General features: G+C 52.5%; 1 protein-coding gene across 2 annotated transcripts in view; it reads left to right on the plus strand.

Annotated features, from left to right (window-relative positions):
• TG (thyroglobulin) overlaps positions 1–21,484 on the plus strand; it is a 249,030-nt gene that overhangs the window by 22,894 nt on the left and 204,652 nt on the right. For both annotated transcript variants that reach the window (XM_077847310.1, XM_077847311.1), the window contains exons 11-20: positions 1,697–1,936; positions 5,404–5,541; positions 5,913–5,990; positions 6,535–6,647; positions 9,111–9,213; positions 10,207–10,407; positions 14,646–14,858; positions 16,372–16,526; positions 18,415–18,571; positions 20,025–20,249. In XM_077847310.1, the coding sequence (XP_077703436.1) occupies positions 1,697–1,936; positions 5,404–5,541; positions 5,913–5,990; positions 6,535–6,647; positions 9,111–9,213; positions 10,207–10,407; positions 14,646–14,858; positions 16,372–16,526; positions 18,415–18,571; positions 20,025–20,249 (1,623 nt within the window). The remainder of the gene's footprint in view (positions 1–1,696; positions 1,937–5,403; positions 5,542–5,912; positions 5,991–6,534; positions 6,648–9,110; positions 9,214–10,206; positions 10,408–14,645; positions 14,859–16,371; positions 16,527–18,414; positions 18,572–20,024; positions 20,250–21,484) is intronic.

Genomic DNA, 21,484 nt, shown 5'->3' on the forward strand with positions numbered 1-21,484 from the left:
TGACCGGTAATTTCCTATCCATAAACAGGGCAGGGGGCTCCTGCCTCTGGGGGCATGAGGTCAGCTCCTGTCCATATCATAATCTCCAGTCTGTTTGAAACCCTGCTTTCTTTATTTAATATGCAACTATGGACAACTACTGTAAACACTGTGCTGTATGATGGGAAGATAGTCGTAAAAAAGGCATGGGGTCTGCTCTACAGGGGCTCAGAGACCAGTAGGGGTACCTGACATGTCATCATGTAAATAATAAACAGAAATGCTAGGGCTATGAACATAGGAGACCAATGGAAGATATGCCTAGAGATTGGGGCTACTCACTGGTTGGGGAGTTGGATAAAGATTTGCATGGCATCAGCTTCTGGATTGTGAAGGATGTTTGCCCAGCCAAACATGGATGGCAGGCCCTTCCTCATAGAGGAAATAGTATGTGCCAAGTCGGGGTAGCTGAAAAAGGGTCTGCTGTGTTGGAAATGATCAAGGTCATTCCCATTCCATTCATGGGAAAGGTCAGTGTGGTAGGAAGGAGGGTTTGGGGAGGGAGTGATGGAAGAAGAAGGTAAAGGTAAATTTGGACCAGATTTTAAGAGGTCTTACCTGTTAAAAAAACAATCTTCAATGTCCAATTACAGAATTTTCATTCTACTATGGAAGAAATGGAGAGCAAGCATAGATTTCTAAATAGGGGTTTTTGCTTCAGGGATTCCCAATCCTTGGCATTGGTAAAATAGATCATTTGATCAAGAACATCCACAGAAAGCAGTAATGTCTTCGAACTCCAGAAGTCGGGGGTTTCTGCTGATTCCATGCTGTCAAAAGAACTCATTGAACACATTCACTGTTGAATTCACAAAGTGATTGGTCGTGAATAAATATGGCCAGTATGACTTTAGTTAACAGTGACATTTTCAAAGATAACATGTGCCATACACTGTGCCAAGTTCTTCAGCTGCAACACCTCATAGAATAATTATAAAAACCTTATGAAGAAGATGCCCCAGTCATCCCCATTTCACAGATCATAAGACTGAAGCTCAGAAGAGCTAAGCACATTATCCAAAATTACACAGCTAATTAGTGATCAAGTTGACATTTAAATCCATGTTCTTAGAGCCATGCTCTCTTCTCTTTGCAAGAATAATTCTCTAACCTACAGTGCTTCCCTTCAACTTTTGATATCCATCCATCCATCTGCTTATCCACTCCCCCATCCATCTAGCCATCCATCCGTCCATCCATCCATCCATCCTTCCGTTGAAGGCAGCTGGTTAGGATCTCTAGTTCTAGAGTCATACTGACTAGACTAGAATTTTGAATCAACTACTTGCTAGCTAGGACTTTAGCTACCTGACTTTAAGTTATATGACTTCTCCATGCCTCAGTTTCTCATCTGTAACACACAGATAAGAATACTATCTTATTGGGTATTGCATAGATTAAATTAGATTATTTGTATAAATGTGCTTGGGATAATGTTTGGTGTGGCACAGACATAGCTTTTGCTCATCTCCTTACATAGCAGGTCCTCTGTAAATGTTGAATGAGTGAAATTGTAGAGATGAGACAGAAGGAACATTCCAGGCTGTAAAAAGGGCTGGGTGAAGGAAACAGCTGTGGCAAACACGTGTGCATGCACATATGTGCATACCCTTCAGAGAGGGCGAAGTGTCCAGCCGTGTTGTCTTTATTCCCCTAGGTCCTGGTTCTTGTGAGGAGGTGAAGCTTCGTGTCCTGCAGTTCCTTAAGGAAACAGAAGAGATCGTCCTGGCTTCCAACAGTTCTTGGTTCCCTCTGGGAGAGAGTTTCCTAGCGGCCAAAGGAATCTGGCTGACGGATGAGGAGCTCTCCCTTCCTCGACTCTCTCCATCCCGGGAGACTTTCTCAGAGAAGTTTCTGAGTGGAGGCGATTATGCCCTTCGTTTGGCAGCTCAGTCTAGTGAGTGTCACGCACATCTGGTTTCTTGTTCCATCTCGTTGGGGAAGCAAGGGCTGGAGTTCAGTTGCTCTCCAGTCCTCCTCAGGACTTTGTGGCCTTGGTTTCCCAGGTTGGTGGGTCCCTGGGGAAGAACAGACAAGGGGGTTTTGGGTGCCAGTCGAAGATGGCACCTCTCCAGTATATTCACAAGTCCACCAGCACAGCTGCTGGGGGGCAGGTCCTTCATATTGAAGATGGTACCGGCAGCCCACCATGCAGCCAGATATTCTGGCTAGAATGTGAGGGGACCCAGCCCAAAATGGTCATGGCCCGTTCTGAAGCTTCCCCCTACTTCCACTGGGGAAAAAGGAGCGGAACCTTTATTACAGAGAAACTACTGGGTTTCGGGCCCCTTCCACACGCGGTCTCCTCTAAACGTGACAGTAACCCAGAGAGCGTGGTAAGCCACCTGCAGGAGCATCGTGCTCAGAGAGCCGACAGTGCTCTAGCCCATGATAGCAGCTCGACGTTACTTGAAACCCGCCCCCGGCCAAGCCCCGACGGTGCTCAGGGGATGACCAGGCCTTGGCATTTCCTGCTCCATTTCTTCCATGAGAGCAGTGCCACACTCACCATCTGTGATTCTTTTCAGACACAGAGACTGGGGTTCAATCACATGCCCAAGGTAACCCAGTTCAGAGCTAGCAGAGCCTGGATGGTTGGGGACCTGGGCCTCTGATCCCTGGTGCCCAGAGCTGGGGCTGTCTCATCTCAGAGCCCCCATTCTTCCTCCGCCACCCATGGCCTCTGTGGCAGGAAGGTCTGATGTCTCTCCCAGGTCTCTCACTGACACCACACCAACTGGGCAGTGACGTCCTCTACTGCGAGCATCCCGAGTTCCCCAATTCCCTGTCTGATGATCTCAGCAGATCCCTTGTCTGGGGTTCCTTGGGCTTAGGTCACACAACAGTAAAGCAGTGCCCCCTCTGATGACATCTGTGCCAAGATGAGAGCCCCTTACTCCTGCAGGCCAGGGCCTCCCTGCTTTTCCCCCCAGGGATGTCTGCTACTGCTGCCTGGGGAGGGGGACTCAGGGGTCTTTGCTCTGTGAACCCCAGTGAGAATCTCCCAAATGCCATCTTTGTTTTTTGTGTCTCTGCATGCAGTTGACTCTTTTGGAACATGAGACACCATGTCTTGCTCATCTTTATATCCCATGGGGCCCAGCACCATGCCTGACAGATAGCATGGTGAATGGAGCCTGGCGAATGTGGCTAAGCCACGCTTCTTGTTTCTTCTGTCCCCACTTCCTTTCTCTTCCCACCCCTCCCCTCCCCTACGCCCAGACACTTTTTGTCTCTGTTCCTCAGAGACTCAGGGATTTCTGCTTTTTTTTTTTTTTTAAGATTTATTTATTTATGAGAGACAGAGAGAGAGAGAGGCAGAGACACAGGCAGAGGGAGAAGCAGGCTCCTCACAGGGAGCCTCATGTAGGACTTGATCCCAGATCCTGGGATCACGCCCTGAGCCAGAAGCAGACGCTCAACCGCTGAGCCACCCAGGTGTCCCCCGCCCCCCACCTTTTTTTAAAAGAAGATTTCTGCTTTTGGCAAGAAACCAGTTATATTCCAATTTTGTTATCCCTGGGCAAGCTTGGATATCATCAGAGGGACACATGGGACTGATGCTCCTGCAGTTGTGAGCACTGGTTAGGGAGATTTTAGAAGAAGGGGAGAAGCCCTTGTCGGTGCTGTAGAGATGGATTCTTTGAACGGCATGATGGCATTTTTCTTCAGAAATCAAGTTGAGGAAGTTCACCCCTCAACTAGCAGTGCACTCTGATTTTGCATGTCTGAGGCGGTAGTGAAAAGAGGAAGGGTCCACAGAGAAGGACCAGGGGAGCTCATTTCTCTGGAATCCTTTGGGATGAGAGGAGGCATCTCTAATCTTGCAGAGGAGAGGAAGCTCTTTGTGTGTAGACCTCCAGGTCCCGCAGAGTCTGGGGACTGAGAGCCCAGGACCAAAAGATTTGAAGGATCACAGGGTGTCTTTGGCCAACAACACATGGTAGCAGTGTCCTCGGACCTAAGGAGGGTGAGGGAGGGGCTTGGGAGTCCTTTTACACAGCTCTGCTTGGCATGAGCCTGGAGCTCAAGTTATTTTGATATAAATGTGACAGTTATCTTGTTGGGGAAGTATTCAAGCCATTTCATCGATGGGGAAACTAAGGCCCACTTGCTCATAACCGCTAAGATCACTCATGACAACCAAGAGGTGCCATGTCAGGATTCAGGCAGAGGCTTGTCAGCTTCATGAGTTGTGTCCCACACACCAGGCCACTTTCTGGGTCCTGGTCTCTTCGAGGGGTTCTGACCATAGGCTGCTGGTGTCTCCTCTTGGGAGCCATGAGCCCCTTTCTCAGAAGGTAAGTGGGGAAGATGTGCTCCAATGTGAGGCCGGCCATGGCTCACGGGGCTGCCCCAAAGTGACCCTGTGGCTGCACCCCCCTCCCTCCCCATCCATCCTGAGTACCAGCAGGAGTGAGGGGAGGTTGAGAAGGCACCGACTTTAGAAAGGCTCTAGGGGACAGTTCTTGGCCTCTTAGGAGGAAGATGGTGCTAGGGACAAATCAGCTTAGGGTAGGGAGCTGTGAGCCCCAGTAACAGGTACGATATCTAGTATATCAATAGTGGGGAGTGCGGCGGGGGGAAGCCAGGCAGGGCAGGGGACTCTGAGCACTGAGGATGGTGCCATTTGATGGCAGGGGTACCCCTTGGGAGTCACTTAGCCTGCCCCACTTCCCCCTGTGAGCCTGGGGTAAGCTATGCCCCACACCTGCACCTCAGTTTACCACTTGTCGAGTGGGATGAGAGAACCTCTCATAGAGGGTTGCTGTGAGGATTCATTTAGCTAAAACATATTTAGATTGTGCTTGGCATGTTCGTAGTGAATGTTGAATAAATGCCATCTGTGATCACCACCGTCTCACGGGCCTGAGGACACGTCGCTTACCTAATCGGCTCCATATGAAAGTGATTTGCAAGAGGACAGCAGTGACTCCTTTGAACTGTGGCCTATATTTTTTGTTTTTAAAGGACAATCTGATGTGAGACGCCTGGGTGGCTCAGTGGTTGAGCATCTGCCTTTGGCTCAGGGTGTGATCCCAGGGTCCTGGGATCGAGTCTCCCATCAGACTCCCTGCAGGGAGCCTGCTTCTCCCTCTGCTCGTGTCTCTGCTTCTCTCTGTGTCTCTCATGAATAAATAAATAAAATCTTAAAAAAAAAAAAAAAAAAAGGACAACCTGGTGAGTGCCTTTCCACTGTTAAGGACTCTCTGTCCTATTTAACAATATTTGTCACATCAAAAAGAAGGCCCCCTTATGTCAGCACAAGGCCATGTGTGGTCCTTGTCAGCAACAGAGCCCACACGGCCGAGGCCCTTCCAGGTTGGGGGTTCACATTTCTGCTCCCCTCTCTCCCACCTCCAGCCCTTGACTTCTATCAGAGACGCGGCTTTCTCCTGGGGGATTCCACACGGACATCTGCGCTTCTGCGGCCTGTCCCCTACGTGCCCCAGTGCGACGTGTGGGGAGGCTGGGAGCCTGTGCAGTGCCATGCCAGGACAGGTGAGCGGGGATGGGCACCCAGGGGGAGAGCGTGGAGTGACACCTCCCTTTTCATTTGGAGCAGAGGACTCTGCACTGGGACCAGTGAGCTGGACTCTAGGCCCCTCTTTGGCATCTGGTGGCAAATCCCTTAGTGGACTTTGGTTTTCCCATCTGTATGATGGGAGTTGGGACCTACCAGCCTGAAGGTCAAGTGGGTCACTGCTGGATGGATCGGGGTGTGTGACTGTGGACAGTGGTGGGCAGGGGGGAATGGAAGGGGGGCTTGCTGGCACTGCTACGAATGCATAGAAGGAAAGTTGTGGGTGAGACACCTGGGGGCACGTGCCTCAGTGCACTTCCTGAACTTCTGACCCCTGGCTCTGTCCTAGGGTACTGCTGGTGCGTGGACGGCAAGGGAGAGTACGTCCCTGCCTCGCTGACTGCCCGCTCCCCACGGATCCTGCGGTGTAAGTGAGGCCGGAGGAGCAATCCCGCCGAACCAGGTGGTGGGCACTCTAGGCCGGCGGTGACAGCTGTTACCCAGCCTAGGGATGCTCGTGGGTCAGCCCCCGAGTGCCCTCAGACTAGCCCCCGAGGGCAGCCAGGCCACATTTTCCCATATCCCCAAGCTGGGAAGACTCTCATGGTCTTGGCTCTGCCTGGTCTGTGCACCCAGCTTCCTGGGTGGAAAGACTCCCCGATGATGAAGAGCCCGGAGTCCCCTTCCCACCTGCCCCCAGGGCACCTTTGTCCATTTCTGCAGGCTGCCAGTCTGACAACCGTCCCACAAGTGCCCTAGAGGCCAGCCTCTCTCCTGGGGCTCAGACCCATGTCCTCAGTGGTCCACTTCATATCTCAAGGATGACCCTGCCCCACAAGGGTCTCTGTCCCTGAACCATGGCCCACTTCTCCGCCGAGGTTCCAGCACTCCATCTACGCCGGTGCAGGGCTCGGACGCCCCCGGCCTGGCATGCACAGCCAGTCAGTTCAGAGCTTCTCTCTCTCTCTCAGGCCCCACTGCCTGTGAGAAATCTCGAGCCAGTGGGCTGCTTTCCAGCTGGAAACAGGCTGGATCCCAGGGAAACCCGTCTCCAAAAGACCTGTTCATCCCAACCTGCTTAGAGGTAAGGCTCTGAAGGTTTGAGATGATGGGAGTCAGAGCTTTCTCCCACACATCGAGGATGAGTTTTCTCATTTTCAGTAGACTTGTTTTAGTTAAAAACTCACAGGTAGTTCTAGGCCTGGGCTTTTGTCTTCACCCTGCGGCCCCTGGCTGTGTGACCTGGGGCAATTTACCTACCTTCTTTTTTTTTTTTTTAATTTTTTATTTATTTATGATAGTCACAGAGAGAGAGAGAGAGAGAGAGAGAGAGAGAGAGAGAGAGGCAGAGACACAGGCAGAGGGAGAAGCAGGCTCCATGCACCGGGAGCCCGATGTGGGATTCGATCCCGGGTCTCCAGGATCGTGCCCTGGGCCAAAGGCAGGGGCTAAACCGCTGCGCCACCCAGGGATCCCAATTTACCTACCTTCTCTGTGCTCCACTTTGCTTTATTTTGTCCTAAGACTGGGGCGTGTTTTTATCCTGCCTACTGCTAGGATTGCTTTGGGGCCCCAAGGAAATACCTCCCATGAAAACTGTCTGCAAAGCATCTGCATTTTTGTAGTTGTTGCTGTGCTTTTACCTAAAGTCATCTTGGCTGCATTGCTGTGCCCATCGTATCTGTTTCTTCTTATAAATGGAAGACATAATATTGCCCTTCTCAGTTGGCTGGATGAGCACAGGAACTGATGTGAAGCTCCCCGAGAAAAAGGATTCTTGCTGGAGTCTTAACCACTTCCTTGCCGGATGATGGCAGCCTCTACTCAGCCCCCCGGGGGGTTTCTGGAAGCCAGATGAAATCAGCCTTGTAGAAGTTCCTCAGACTACAAGTCAATGAGCAGAAGTTTCCTTATTATTATTTTTTATTGTTGTTGCTGTTTGGCATGTGGACACGGATCCCAGCAGCTACTGAGCTTCATAGAGAAATTAGATTATTTAGCTTTTCATCTTGGGTAACAACCTCCTCCTGCTGGAATTTCTATTCTGCTCCAATCCTGGGTACCAGGGTCAGCCCATGCAGAAGGAGAGGTAGCAACCACAGCTTCTGACGGAGGGAGAAGCAATTCGGAGCAGGCTCTGATTGGGTGGTTTCTCACCCTGCCTCCTGTGGAGGCCCCAGGGGTTGGGGAACAGGACCCACACCTTCTACTGATCCAACTGGATGGCTGTGCCTTTGACCCAAGTCCCTAGGAAAAGTTAAGTTAGTGACTGGAACGTTCTCAATGTTAAGCCTTTATTCTGTAAAATTTTCTTCATCCTTCGCTTGGGTTTGAATCTTGCCTGTATAGCTTACAAGCTATTCAACAACCACAGGCACCTCTCTCTGGGCCTCTCTCTGTAGAATGGGGGACAGTAGGGTCCCCACCTCCTAGGGACTAAGTGACACTCTGGGCATGGGGGTGATTGGCACAGAGTGGCCCCATGGTTATGTTCTCTGTGAATATCAGGTGTTATTACAGTCATTTCTTGCCCGTGGACAAAGCACAGCAGAGAATGAAATGAAAAGTAGCCAGGGATGCCCGGGTGGGTCAGTGGTTGAGTGTCTGCCTTCAGCTCAGGGCGTGATCCCCGGAGTCCTGGGATCAGGGCCCACATTGGCCCTTGGCAGGGAGCCTGCTTCTCCCTCTGCCTATGTCTCTGCCTCTCGGTGTCTCTCATGAATGAATAAAGAAAAATCTTAAAAAAAAAGGTGGCAAGCAGAAGCTCAGGGAAGCATTCAGGGACAGCCAGGAAGCTGGTAGGCAGCTGATTTTCTGCCAGATGTGGGAGAAATGACATTTCTCTACCATCAAGAGCTCCTAGAAGGAGTGTGTGCAAGCATCAATCTAGTCCTATCTCCTCTTTTTTTTTTTTTTCTCCAGGATCACGACCTGAGCCAAAGGCAGATGCTTAACTGCTGAGCCACCCAGGTGTCCCATCCTCCTTTTATTTTTAGTTGAGAAACTGAGTCCCAGTGAATAGAAGGGCCTTGCACAGTGCTCCCCAGCTGGTCCCAGGACAGCTTGGGAGAGGAAGACCCAACCAGATATGATCTGGGCCTTCCCCTGATTTCTTTATTCTCTGTTACATTTGTTCCAGACCCCCTCTCTTCTCAAGGTGCTTGTGGAAAATCATCTCTGGAACGGGGGGGACCTTGGTTCAGGATGGTGGCTGGGCTCTGGGGCCGTACGGGTTTAGTCCCAGCCCGGCTCTGCTTCTCTGCCTATGGGATGTTGCTCTGACATGACCCCTCTCTGATGCTCAGTTTCCCGCACCCTGAAAGGAGATAACTGTGGGCCTGGTCTCATGGGGTCGTGGTAACCACCAGTTCAAAGAAGGGATGTCAAGGGTCTGGAGCAGGATTGCGTCTTCCCCACTTGACCTCTCTCTTTCTGGAGAAGCCATCACCAGTGGTTTCGAAAGGGACGTTCTGGATGTCTGTCCACTGACCTGCATGGGCTGCAAGAGCATCTTCCCTGGAGTGACGTGGCCTTGGCTTTGTCTCAGACAGGAGAGTTTGCCCGGCGGCAGGAGTCAGAGGGGGGCACCTGGTGTGTGGACCCAGGCTCGGGGGCGGGCAGGCCCCCCGGCACGGACAGCAGTGCCCCGTGTGAGTACCTGCCTCCCCCTCCCCCTGCCCCAACACCTGCCGTGAGCACCAGCTCCAGGTCCCAGCTCCGCGTCTCCCCGGGCAGTGGGGGCCTCTACCCTGACCGTGCAAGAGGGGCCGTGTTCCCTCACCCCGGGGATTCTCGAGAGAAACACACGTGGCAGGGGGTGGGCCGTGCTCTGTAGCCAAGAAGCCTGGACCAGCCTGGTGCTGGGACTTTCTCGGGGGCGCTAGCTGTGCCGCCTGGTCCCTGGCCTCCAGCCTGGCCCTGCCCTGTGGTTTCCATGGTGACGTCCAGAGGATGTCCCTAAAGTGCAAATGTGCTGATGTCCCTCCTCTGCATCCCTGGGATCCTTAGGGACAAGCGGCTCCCTGTGGCTCATCGGCCCCTGGGTTTCTGGCTCCTGCACCTTCCTTGGCTTCTCTTCTTTCTCCCATCTCTTGCTCTTGGGACCCAGGTGTTATAAACTATAGTCAGACTTTTCCAGAAGGAGGACACTTTTCCCCCACAACCCTCTGAGCTCAGCCACCTGCACTACGTGTCCACCCCCCTCCCCTGCCCCGGCCTAATTCCTACTCAGACCACGCACCAGGTCTTCCAGGACGTCTTCATGGCCTCCCTTCCAAGTGCAGTGCTTTTCTGCAGGCTCGCAGACTACCCTGCATAACGTCTGTGGTCCCCTTCTCATGCTCAGCTATAATTCCATCGTATACTGTTAAATCTCCTTAAAGACTAAGCTCCTTGAAAGCAGTACGTGCGTGTGTGTGTGTGTGTGTGTGTGTGTGTGTGTGTGTGTGGAGGGGGTGTGGGGATCTGACCAAGGCCCCGTCTTGGCCCTGTCCTAGTCCAACACCTCACCCAGTGGGGAGACAGCCCCAGAGCCTGGAAGGCCCTGCAGGTGGTGGCAGCAGGTGGTGCTGGGTAGCAGTTGGGAGCGGTGGGTGGTGGCAGGTATGTGGGCCAAGGCCCATTTGGCTTGTCTTTGTGTCCAGGCCCGAGCCTCTGTGAAGAGCTCTCGAGTGGGACCCTCTCCAGGAGAGCCAGCTCAGGCTATAGCCCAGCCTGCAGGGCAGAGGACGGAGGATTTTCCCCCGTGCAGTGTGACCTGGCCCAGGGCAGCTGCTGGTGTGTCCTGGACAGTGGAGAGGAGGTGCCTGGGACCCGCGTGGCCGGGAGCCAGCTGGCCTGTGAGAGTAAGTTGTGACCCCTGGAGGGGCTCCCTGGGCTGGTGGCAGGGGTGATGCTCATCACTTCCTTTGCTCAGGCTGAGGAGGACTCCCAAGGCACCAGAAGAGTGGTGGTGGGAGGGGACACAGGAGGGGCAGGCGGGATGTGGTTGCCGTTGATTCTCATGATACCAAAACCTGTGTCTACTTCCTAAAAGTGCTCAGCCCTGGAGCTGAAGTCAAGGGAGGGTCTGTGCAGGGATCTCCGGAGCTGGCACCTCAGAAGCTCGGGTGCTGGCCTGCTGGGGGCTCTGGGTCTTGGCTCCCCATCCTCTAGTGGGGAACGGGGCCTGGTGGCAGGCTCTCCGTGGGTCCACCCCAGCTGGGAGGCTTCAGAAATTAGTGGAGGCGTTCATTTGTTTTTACTTTTAGTTCAAAACATTCTTTTGGTATCAAATATTGAAATATATATCATTTAACTATATATTAGAATATTAAAACACATGATTACAGATCAAAATATATTACCTGATTCTCAGTTACTTACCTTTTATTTCTCCTATATACTCAAGCCGCAGGACGTTATAGCTGCCTTAAAATTTATATGTGAGCAAGTAGCTTAGAATCAGTGAATTCCATTTCAGGACAGTAAAGGGAGATGCTGCAAAAATATTTATTGCAAATTCGGGCATTGCGTCTGGTAGGAGTGAGAAATACTGCGCTGTGAATCTGATTTTAGTGCAGTTGCCTTTCCTTCGCTGTCCTTATTGGTTGATTGCTTTATTTTAAAATTTCATAGTCTGTCAGCAACATTCTGGGACTGCGGAGATGTTTCGTTAGGCATATATATATATATATATAAATCCACAGGAATATATATATATATAGTGGGTTATATGTGTCAAAAGAATTCCTGTGGATTTATATATAAATATATATACATATATGTATATATATATGTTTATTTTCATAAATTTTAAAGATTTTATTTATTTATTCATGAGAGACACACAGAAAGAGGCAGAGACACAGGCAAAGGGAGAAGGAGGCTCCTCGCAGGGAACCCAATGTGGGACTCGACCCCAGGACCCCAGATCATGGTCTGAACCAAAGGGAGATGCTCAACCACAGAGCCACACAGATGTCCCCTCTATTTATGTTTGTAAAGAAACGGGGAGCCCGTGAAAGAAGAGTGGGAAGGAAGAGCTGTCTCCTGTCTTTGTGGGCCTCCTTCCCTTTTGTGTCTTCCCCTTCCTGTGGTGTGCCCACGCCTTTCCCCACACGCCTTTCCTCCCAGGTCCCAGTGTGTCCCTCTGCCCAGAGCCTGGACAAGGCAGGACCCCATCAGGCTCATCGCTGTGGCCCTCAGCACCTGTCACCGTGCACGGGTTGTAGGAGGCGCTCTGCAGGTCTTTATGGGCAGGACGCCTTGCCCTGTGTTTCCCGCACAGGTGCAGTGTAGCCTTAGTCGGGGTGGAAGCAGTCGACATCCAGACTGCTTGGACGGATCCATCCATCCACATCTGAGAGTGGCCCTCAGTGTCTGGGACCGAGGAAATAGACCGATGAGTCCTCTTCAGGAGCAGGTCTGGGAGCACAGCTCTTGTAAGGTTTGGGGAAGACCCTATACAACGTGGCCCTGCAGGATTCCATGATAGCAGCTCGTGCGTCAGAGATTTACCTGCTAGGAGGTGCTTTTCACATCACTCATTTCAGCTTCGCCTCCCAACGGTGTAGATAAATAGAACAGTCCCATCTCCCTGTATTATGGAAGACACTTGTGACCATGCCCAAAGTCACACAGCTAGCAAGCCGGACAGCCAGCATCAAGAAGGGTGGATCTGCAGAGCGTGGAGGAGGAAACTCGGGTGTGGGGGCTAGGCTGACCTGAATGTTCGTCAACGCTTCCACCCCCTCGCTGGGTGACCTTGGGCTGGTCCCTTAACCTCTCTGGCCTCAGCTTCCCAGTCTGTGCAGTGGACAGGGAGCCCTGTAGCAATTTCTCGAGTCATTGTCAGGATTCATTCAGATAGTCTCTGTCAACTTCTCAGGCTGGTGGTTCGGAGCACAGCCTCAGGGGACTAGGGCTCAGGCCCCTAGGACTCAGGGCAGAAGGATTACCCTCCCCGCGCTCACCTGTGGCCTCACCTGTGCGGCGACAGTGGCAACAATCCCACCTCACAAAGTTGCTTTGAAGGTGAAATCAGTTAAGGGGAGGCCCTCACGGCAGCTCCAGCACACGGTGACCGAGCTGAGTGTCCCTGGGCAGGTCACTTAGCTCCTCTGAGATGACCCCTGCCGGAGCCAGAATAGAGCCGGGCCCTTGGAGATATCGGCGGGCCATTGTAACACCAGTGTGGAGGGCTCCAAAGGGGATATGCTGGTGCCTGGGGAGCACGGAGGAAGGGACAGTGGAGGGGGTTCCCATCTCTGAGCAGCACCCAGGAAGGGGAAGCGCGGCCCTTGCCTGCCACGGTGGCAGTGAGATTCAGAGGACCTGTGCCCGAGGGCTGGCTCTGTCCCTCCAAACCCTCAAAACTCAGTTTCTTCATCTGTAAAGGGGGGATGATAATACCAGGGCTGCCTACTTCACGGGCTTGTCTTGGTGCAACGAAATATTGACCATGACGGACTCTTCTCATGACTTTGGAAATTCCTGGCGACTCTCAGACAGGATGGCTGTGGGAGGCTTACCCTTGTGGCGTGCCAAATGCTCTTTCTTTGTTCTGAAAGGGTTCATTCACACCCTAAAATTTCCAGTGCAGGCACTAATGTAGTCTTCTTGGGGTTATTAATAATAATAACGACCAACAGTAATGGCCACTTATTACATGCCAGTGGCTCTTCTGAGCTCTTCACATGCCTTAATTCATTTTGATTCACACCGTCCTTAGGAGGTGGGCATCATTGCTGCCCTCGTCATTTTATGGGTGAGGAAACTGAGTCACAGAGGAGTTAATTAACATGCTGTAGGATGCTCAGGTGGGAAATGATTGAGCCAGGATTCAAAGCCTGGCAGGCTGGCCCCGGAGCCCACAGGCTGACTCTGGCCGTGCCCACAGACACCCGGCACTTGGTGAGAGCCAACTCCATAAGCCCACTGCTGATCACTGCAAAGCCTCGGCCCGAGCCCCACGTTGGTATTAAAAGAAAGCCAGGCCGTACCCTGGAGGTCGGAATGGGTCGCTCTCCATCTCTGAGGCCCCACGCCCCCTCGAATCACATCGCAGATGTCAAAACCAGACAAGCACCGGCAGCAGGGGCTGTGCCCGAGAGTGACCGAACTAACCCCCTGCTCAAGTATGACAGTGTCTCACTGAGTGTGTCCTTTCATTTACTTGTTCGCCCACTTATTTAACACATATTCCCAGAGCTTGTGTTCTGGGAGAACAGAGGAGAGCCCCCCTTTCCTGCCATGGCTCCGCGTGCTGGGGAGAACAGTGTGCGGACGATGAGTCTTGGATGGTAGACAGCAGGAGGCCTGAGAGCTCGCTATGCCCACCTGCGAGGGCCACGGAAGGTGGTAGAAAGCAGGAGATGCTGAGCTGATGATGGAGGGTGAGAACAGGAGCCCTGTAGGCAGCTGGGCAGGGAGCCCGATGCGGGACTCGATCCCAGGAGGGAAGGGCTTGGGGTGTGCAGGCCGGCTGTGTTCGGGGCTCAGCAGTCCTGCGGAGGCAGAGGGGCTGGAGGGGACGAGACCAGAGGGGGACGGCGGGCCAGTGGGTCCTCAGGGCAATTGAGAGCCATGTCCAGCTTCCCCGAGGCTTCTCTGCCGGCAGTGGGGCCTGCGTTGGCTGTAGGAGCAGAAAGGCGGCTGTGGAAGCTTCTGTAGGTAGCAGTTTGGGAACAGGTGGCTGATGCCCAAATGAAGGGGGTGCCCTGGGGATGGAAAGTCAGGAAGGTCATCAGCAGGCCTCGCTGGCTCTGGGCAGAGGGCATGGGACCGTCTGGGAGATTGCCACGTGTCAGGCTCAGGATGCCACGTGTTGAGCTGGGGACACTGAGGTGGGAGCAGACCTGGCTGCAGGCGAGGAGGTCTGGCATGCTGGCTTTGAGGTGGAGAAGACCAGTTGGGAACTGGACTTGCTGGTGGGAAGGAGCTCAGAGGCTCCACGCAGGAGACGGAGATCTGTGAGTGGTTCCTGCTCAGGAGTCTGTTAAAGCAGAGCGGATGGGGTCGCCCAAGAAGAGGGGCGGCGGAGGGGGCAGGGGTCAGAGCCCCCTTGTGCAGGTGGCGCCTACAGTGCCCTCTTTCCTTCTAGGCCCCCGGTGCCCACTGCCGTTCAACACGTCAGATGTGGATGGTGGAGTGATCGTGTGTGAGCGAGCCTCGGGCCCGGGAGGGGTCCCCGTCCAGCGGTGCCAGCTGCTGTGTCGCCGGGGCTACCGGAGTGCGTTCCTGCCAGGGCCGCTGGTGTGTAGCCTCGAGGAGGGTCGCTGGCTGTCACAGCCGCCGCAGCCCCAGGCCTGCCAGCGTGAGTGTCCCCCCAGCACCCTCCTTTCTCCTGGGGCTTGGGGCCAAGCACCTGCATCTTCCCCGCCCGAGGGTAGCATTCCCGTGGTAAGCCAGGTGGCCTCAGGAGCAGGAGAGGCCCCAGGGAAGCACGTTCTTCTAGAAGGAGCAGATGTGCTTCAGAGACTCCTCTGGTTAAGCTTTATTTGGGGCTTCTCTGGAGCAATCTGCTCCTTGGGAGAATCGGCCCTCTTGTTGGGCTCTCCTGGGATAGCTTGGCTCCAGGAGCATATTCAGGAGGTAGGTGTTCCAATGGGCATATTAGTCACTGTGGGGTTGACATACTCGGAGCTGTTTGCCTGGCCTATGGGAGTGACGCCGACTCACCAGCCTCTCCCCCGGGTCCATCTGGGGCTCCAGGCTAGTGGTTGGCAGTGCTGGGGCCTGGACCCTGCTCCTGGGGACATCAGTTTTGGTGGCTGTGGGTCTGGGCTGTCTGAATATCGGCCGAGTTCCTCTCCTGCTCGCCCACTGTGCCTGTTTGCACGCCCACACGGCTGTGAGGCAACTTCGAGCTCTGACTGCAGCTGCCTTGGCTGAGGCTGGCCATGGTTACTCACAGCCTGGCAGGGCAGGGGCGGGTTCTGGGACCCGGCACTGGGTCCTCCCAGGGCCCTGGAGGGGTATCTGAGAGAGAGACCCAGATCCTGGGACTGTCACAAGGCTCTGGGTGGCTGTCAAAAGACAGTATTTATGGAAAAGCTTTCTGGGATAGAAAATGGTATCCAGAGAGCCACCTGGGTGGCTCAGTTATTTAAGCATCTCACTCTTGATTTTGGGTCAGGTCATGATCTCAGGGTGGTGGGATCGAGCCCTGCATTGGGCTCTGTACTGGGCATACAGCCTACTTAGGATTCTCTCTCTCCCTTTGTGTCATCCCCGCCCGCCCTAAAAAATGTAATCCAGAGAAAGGTCAATGTGATTCGAACAAATAAGTGGTCTGTCCACCTGCCTGTGATGAAGTGGCTTAAGCTGAGACTAAGATCAGGCTTGTCAAGACTGGATCTAGAGCAGGACACTTGGGAGAAGAGGGACATGGGTCTTGAGCTCTTAAAGTTGTGTGCAGGGCCACTGTGTATGACTGTGTAGGCTGTGCACTGAACAACCTTAGAGTATGTCTTTCGTATAGTCTGTGGTGTCCCCGCTTCACTGGCGAAATCATAGTGGCCCCGTGTGAAAGTGAGAGAAGATGGAAGATTTTCCAAGAAGAAGGTCCAGGACCCCCAAAATGTAGAGCAGCCTGGTTTAGAGGCTGAGGCAGGACTGAGCTTGCCAAAAGGGTGCTAAGTACTTTCAGAGACAAGCCGTCATGCCAGGAAGTGTTCAGACTCCGAGTACGACGGTGTGGATGGTACTGCTCGTGTGGTCTAAGCTACGTGAGGGAGGATTCTTTGTGCAGAGGATAAACCAAAGGAAAGAAAAAAGTCCCATGGGTCTGTTGCCTGCGTCTGCTGACCTCTGGCGCTCACCTGCAGGGCCCCACCTGTGGCAGACCTTTCAGACCCAAGGGCAGTTCCAGCTCCAGCTCCCGCCAGGCAAGATGTGCAGCGCCGACTACGCGGGCTTGCTGCCGGCCTTCCAGGTCTTTCTAGCAGACGAGCTCGAGGCCCGTGGTTTTTGTCAGATCCAGGTATGTGGCTGACCTTCTGCATGAGCGGGGGTGCTTGGGCTGGGCTCAGGGCTCAAATAGACCTAGGGTTCAGCTCTCACTTGTTTTACCCATAGGCAAACAAGAAAGTACTTTGGCCAAGGCTGGTCACGTAGTGGCGGGGGTGGAATCCGTACTCATCCCTGGCCATCCTTTCTACGTAGAGATGTTAAACCAAACATGCGCTGAGCACCCATGATGTGCCAGGCACAGTGCGGTGTTGGCATGGAGTAGCGATCTTCATGGGGACCCTATTGGTACTCCCGTCTTGTGGATGAGGGGGGTGAAGCCCAGAGTGTGAACATGGCTGTCCAGAGTCACACAGCTGGGAATTGTAGAGCTCAGCAGATGACTCGAGGACAGAGCTGGGCAGCTTGTGTAGTACGACCACCACCTTCAGAGGAAGAGCCCGGGAACAGGGTGCAGGAAGACTGAAAGGCCAGCATGTACTCCCTGAACCACTGTGCCAGACGTGTCTTTAACAAACCCGCTGGAAGGCCTTACGGATCCTCCCTGGAAGGAAGATAGCGTGTGCCAGCAGACAGGCCTAGTACCATGAATAATGAATATCAGAGTTTTTTCCTATAGACGGTAAAGGCTCCTGTGATTCCAAGTCACAAGTATTCAGGGGAGAAGTCTTTAGAAGTCCCTCAATTAGGGGCACCTGGGTGGCTCAGTTGGTTAAGCATCCAACTCTTGATTTTGGCTCAGGTCATGACCTCAGGGTCCAGGGCTCAAGCCCTGCATCAGGCTCTGCACTCAGCAAAGAGTCTGCTTGAGATTCTCTTTCTCTCTCTCCCTCTCCCTCTGCTCCTCCCCTGCTCATGTGCTACTTCTCTTTCTCTTTCAAATAAACATATCTTAACCCTCCCCCCAAAAAAATAGCCACTCAATTTAACAAATTCTTGTTCTGCCCCAAACTTGTCATCTCAAAGAGCAGCCCAGTTTTAGCACCTTATGCTAAGAATTTTGGAGAACATACTTTTTCACAAAACCAACTGCACAGAGTTGTGATTCTAAGACAAATAGAATCATAGATTGCCCCCTTTTATCCAAAGAAATGTACTTGGCAACAATAGCAGTAATATGTATTAATTACTGAGCCCAGGCTGGGTTCCTGGTGTGTGCTAGAAGCTCTGTATTCCTTCTCTCTCATTATCATAGCACCCTGCTCAGTGAGCATCAGTAGCTCTTGGTTTATAAGTGTGTGAACTAAAAGCTCAGTGAGGCTCAGTAAATTGCCCAAGATTTCACAGAGCTAAGTCCAGATCTAGATTTGGACTCTAATTACACCAAATTTGCTCGTCCGTTCCTTTATTCTCCCATTTAACAAACATTTGGGTGCCTATCACAGGCTAGGCATGGTTGCAGGCACTGAGCACTGTCAGCGATAAAGTCAGACCATAAGGTGGTCAGGACAGGTTGTAATCATATACTAACACAATAGGGAAAAGGAGTCCAGCCTGGACCGGACTCAACTTTGATTTGTACCCAGGTGACTGGCCCCCTCGTGTTCCTCTGAGGGGTAAGGAGAGTTAGTAGAGCTTTGGCCCCTGGGGTGGGATTGGAGGGAGGGTTGGGGGGAGTAACATAAGGCATGGGCGCATTCTGGAACCTGATGTGGGCTCAGCTAAGCTGTCTTCCAACTCTGTTCTTTTTTTATTGTTTGTTTGTGTGTTTGAGAGAGAGCAGGGAGGGGCAGAGGAAGGGGAGAATCTTGAGCAGGCTCTGCGCCCAAGTTGGGGCTCAGTCTCACAACCCTGAGATCACAGCCTGAGCCAAAATAAAGCGTCAGACACCTAATCATCTGAGCACCCCCAAGCCCCAGCCACTCTGTGTTCTTGAGCTAAAGGCACCTGTCTCCATGTAGGCAAAGACTTTGGGGACCCCCATTTCCATTCCTGTCTGCGACAGCTCCACGGTGCAGGTGGAGTGTGTGACCGGAGAGCGTTTAGGAGTGAATGTCACGTGGAAGTTGCACCTGGAGGATGTCCCACCGGCCTCTCTTCCTGATTTGCATGACATCGGTACGTTGTGCAGCTTCTCTGAGGCTCTGTTTCTCCATCTGTCAGGGGGAGCCGGTGATGCCTTGTGAGGATCTAGCGAATTCCATCCCTGGCCGTCAGAGGAGCCAATGGTTAAAAATGTATATAAAAATCAATAGTGTCCTGCTAGTAGCTTACAAGAGTTAAGCAATAGCACCCAATTGCTTTTCTGTGGATAATTTCTAATTCTTCTCTGGATTTCCCAGGCACAGAGGGGGAGACAGGTGTGAAGAAGGGGAGGGTGGGGGCGAGTGGCAGATCCGAATTGGTTTATAATATATGCTCTGCACCCTTGCAATTATAAAATGTCTCAGACCACTTAAGCTATTTAAACCCATTCTTACACCGTGTAAAACGGGGCAGGTGTGTGGATGAACTGAGAGAGTAGAAGGATGCAAGATGGAGGAGCAGTGTGGACGTTGTGGCTGTGCCATGAGCCAGTGTAGACATAACCCCTATTGCTGACCAGGGGGTGGGGAGCCCCCTTTGCTCTTCTACAATCCAGCAGCTAAACACCCAGGGTCAGCGCTGGCTGCAGCTGGGCCTCTGTTCTATGAGGGGGAGCATCTGGAAGATGCTGCCAGAGTGTGACCCTGAAGGGGGCTGACTGAATCTCTGTCATTCTGCAGTCCTCATGGCAATAGTATCCCCCAAACAGCTTTAGGAATCAGGCGTCCTTTTCTTACTCCTCTGGAAAGACCCTGGAAGATTCAGGCTCTAGATTTGCAAAATTTTTGATTTGCAAAAAAATCTGTGATTCTGCAAAAGAAGGAGATGTTTATTCCTGGCGTCCATGCTGACGACCATGGTTTCAGGCCTTGGGCTGGCTCTACGATGGCCTGCCGCAGCATGAAAGTTCATTGTGTGCGGGAATCTGTCCCAGCTCCAGATGTGACGCCCCTCTGGTTTCTTCCTAGGAAATACGGGACCACAGCTGGAGGCCTCTTTAGCGTTTAACCAACCACTGACGTGGAAGGCTGTGTTGCCTCCTGGAGGCTAGGCCTTCTCTTTGAGTGGTCCCGTTACCCATATTTGCTCTTATAATCCTCACTCACTGAAGAGAGGCATTGCCAGCCCCATTTTGCAGTTGGGGAGATGGAGGTGCAGAGATGGTGGCTTGCCAAACGTTGGGATAGTTGTGTATCTACACAGAGCCCCTTCCAATAGTGGGTGAAGACATGATATCTTGGACCAGTGGGGTTCATGATGATGCCACAGAAACGACAGGATCCAGGGATCTGGGTTAAAGTCCTAGTGGTGCTTCTGACTCCTGTATAGGATTGGGCTAATCTGTCCTCTTCTATGGGCCTCAGTTTCTCCCTCTGTAAAACGAGAAACCAGGTAATGCTTACATCTTCCTTCCATGTAGACATTCTAGGTGGTTCTGGCCCTTGCAGAGAATAGTGCTGACACTCCTGCCTCTTGTGTCTTACAGAGGAGGCCTTAGTTGGCAAGGATCTCATTGGACGCTTCACGGATCTGATCCAGAGTGGAGGGTTCCAGCTTCACCTGGATTCTAAGACTTTCCCAGCAGACACCTCCATCTACTTCCTTCAGGGGGACCGCTTCGGCACCTCTCCCAGGACATGGTTTGGGTGCTTGGAAGGATTCCACCAAGTCTTGGCTCCCAGCAATGCCCCTCAGGACCCATGGGGGTGTGGTAGGTCCTTCCCCTCCCCTGGGACTGAGGCTGTGGAAAAGGCTCCAAGAGCACTGGAGGCAGGTCACTCCGCACATACAGGGTAACGAATCATTCATTTTGCCGTTCCGCCAGAGTTATTCAGTGATCCACTGTGCAGGGGCACATGGTCCTCACCCCCTCTGGTAGCAGCTGAAACCAGAGCACAGGTGACACGATACAGCGATCCTTCTTCTCACTTCTTGGGGGCTGGGCTGTACTGTCTTTGTGGAGAAGGCTGATGTGCATCTTGCATGCTCACCAACATTTCTTAGTCTGGTTATGGCAATGTGTTAGCTCCACGTCCAAACAGCCATCGATGAGCCCAGGGCATGCTTGGGGGAAGGGATTCCTGGCAAAGGTTTACCAGGGCTGTCCTTCCTTACCCTTACCCTCTGTGGCTTTGGAAGCAGTTTTTTCAAGAATGCACCTGCAAATTTCTAGAATGGAAGCAGCCTGAATTCCCCGTGGCCACCATCACAAGTCACCCCAGACTCCATGCCCTAACACAACATTTATCATCCTCCAGCTCTGTAGGTTTGCCTTCTTAATCGGGTCTCACTAGGCTAAAACTGAGGTGTCAGCAGGGCTGCATTCCCACTGGAGAGAATCTGTTTCCTTGAATTTTCCAGTGTCTAGATGTTGCCCACCTGTCTTGGCTTGTGGCCTTCCTTCAGCCTTGAAGCAGTGGTGCTATAGCTCTTTGGACACCCTTCCACAGTCACAGCTCCCTTGGATTCTGTCTTTCTCTTCTAGGGACCTTTGTGCTCACACGTAGCTGGGAAATCCAGAACACCATCCCTATCTTTGGGTTAGCTGCCTAGCAACCTGAGTTCCATCTGTAGACTCAGTTTCCCTTTTGCCATATAACCTATTGTGTGTGTGGCTCCTATGGATCAGGATGTGGTTATCTTTGCTGCCTCCTACTTCCAAGGCCTCACGACAAGAAGGCTTCCTCCCCTGAGGCATGAGACAGAGGGGCATTGTTGCTGAGCTGCAGGAAGGGAAGATGTTTCTGGGTAATTTATTTTTCCATTATTTATGTTGGTTGCCACACAAGAACTACATGGCCTTTCCTTTCGTGAGATCCAGGCCAAGTTCTAAACTCCACGTTGGATTTAAGATGTAGCTAAATCTTAAAACAGAGACCCAGAAACGCACCCACTGCACACACCGCCCACTAATATTTATAGATTTTGTGGTTTGCAATGTACTTT

Source organism: Canis aureus, chromosome 14, assembly GCF_053574225.1.
Source record: "Canis aureus isolate CA01 chromosome 14, VMU_Caureus_v.1.0, whole genome shotgun sequence".
Lineage (NCBI taxonomy): Eukaryota > Metazoa > Chordata > Mammalia > Carnivora > Canidae > Canis > Canis aureus.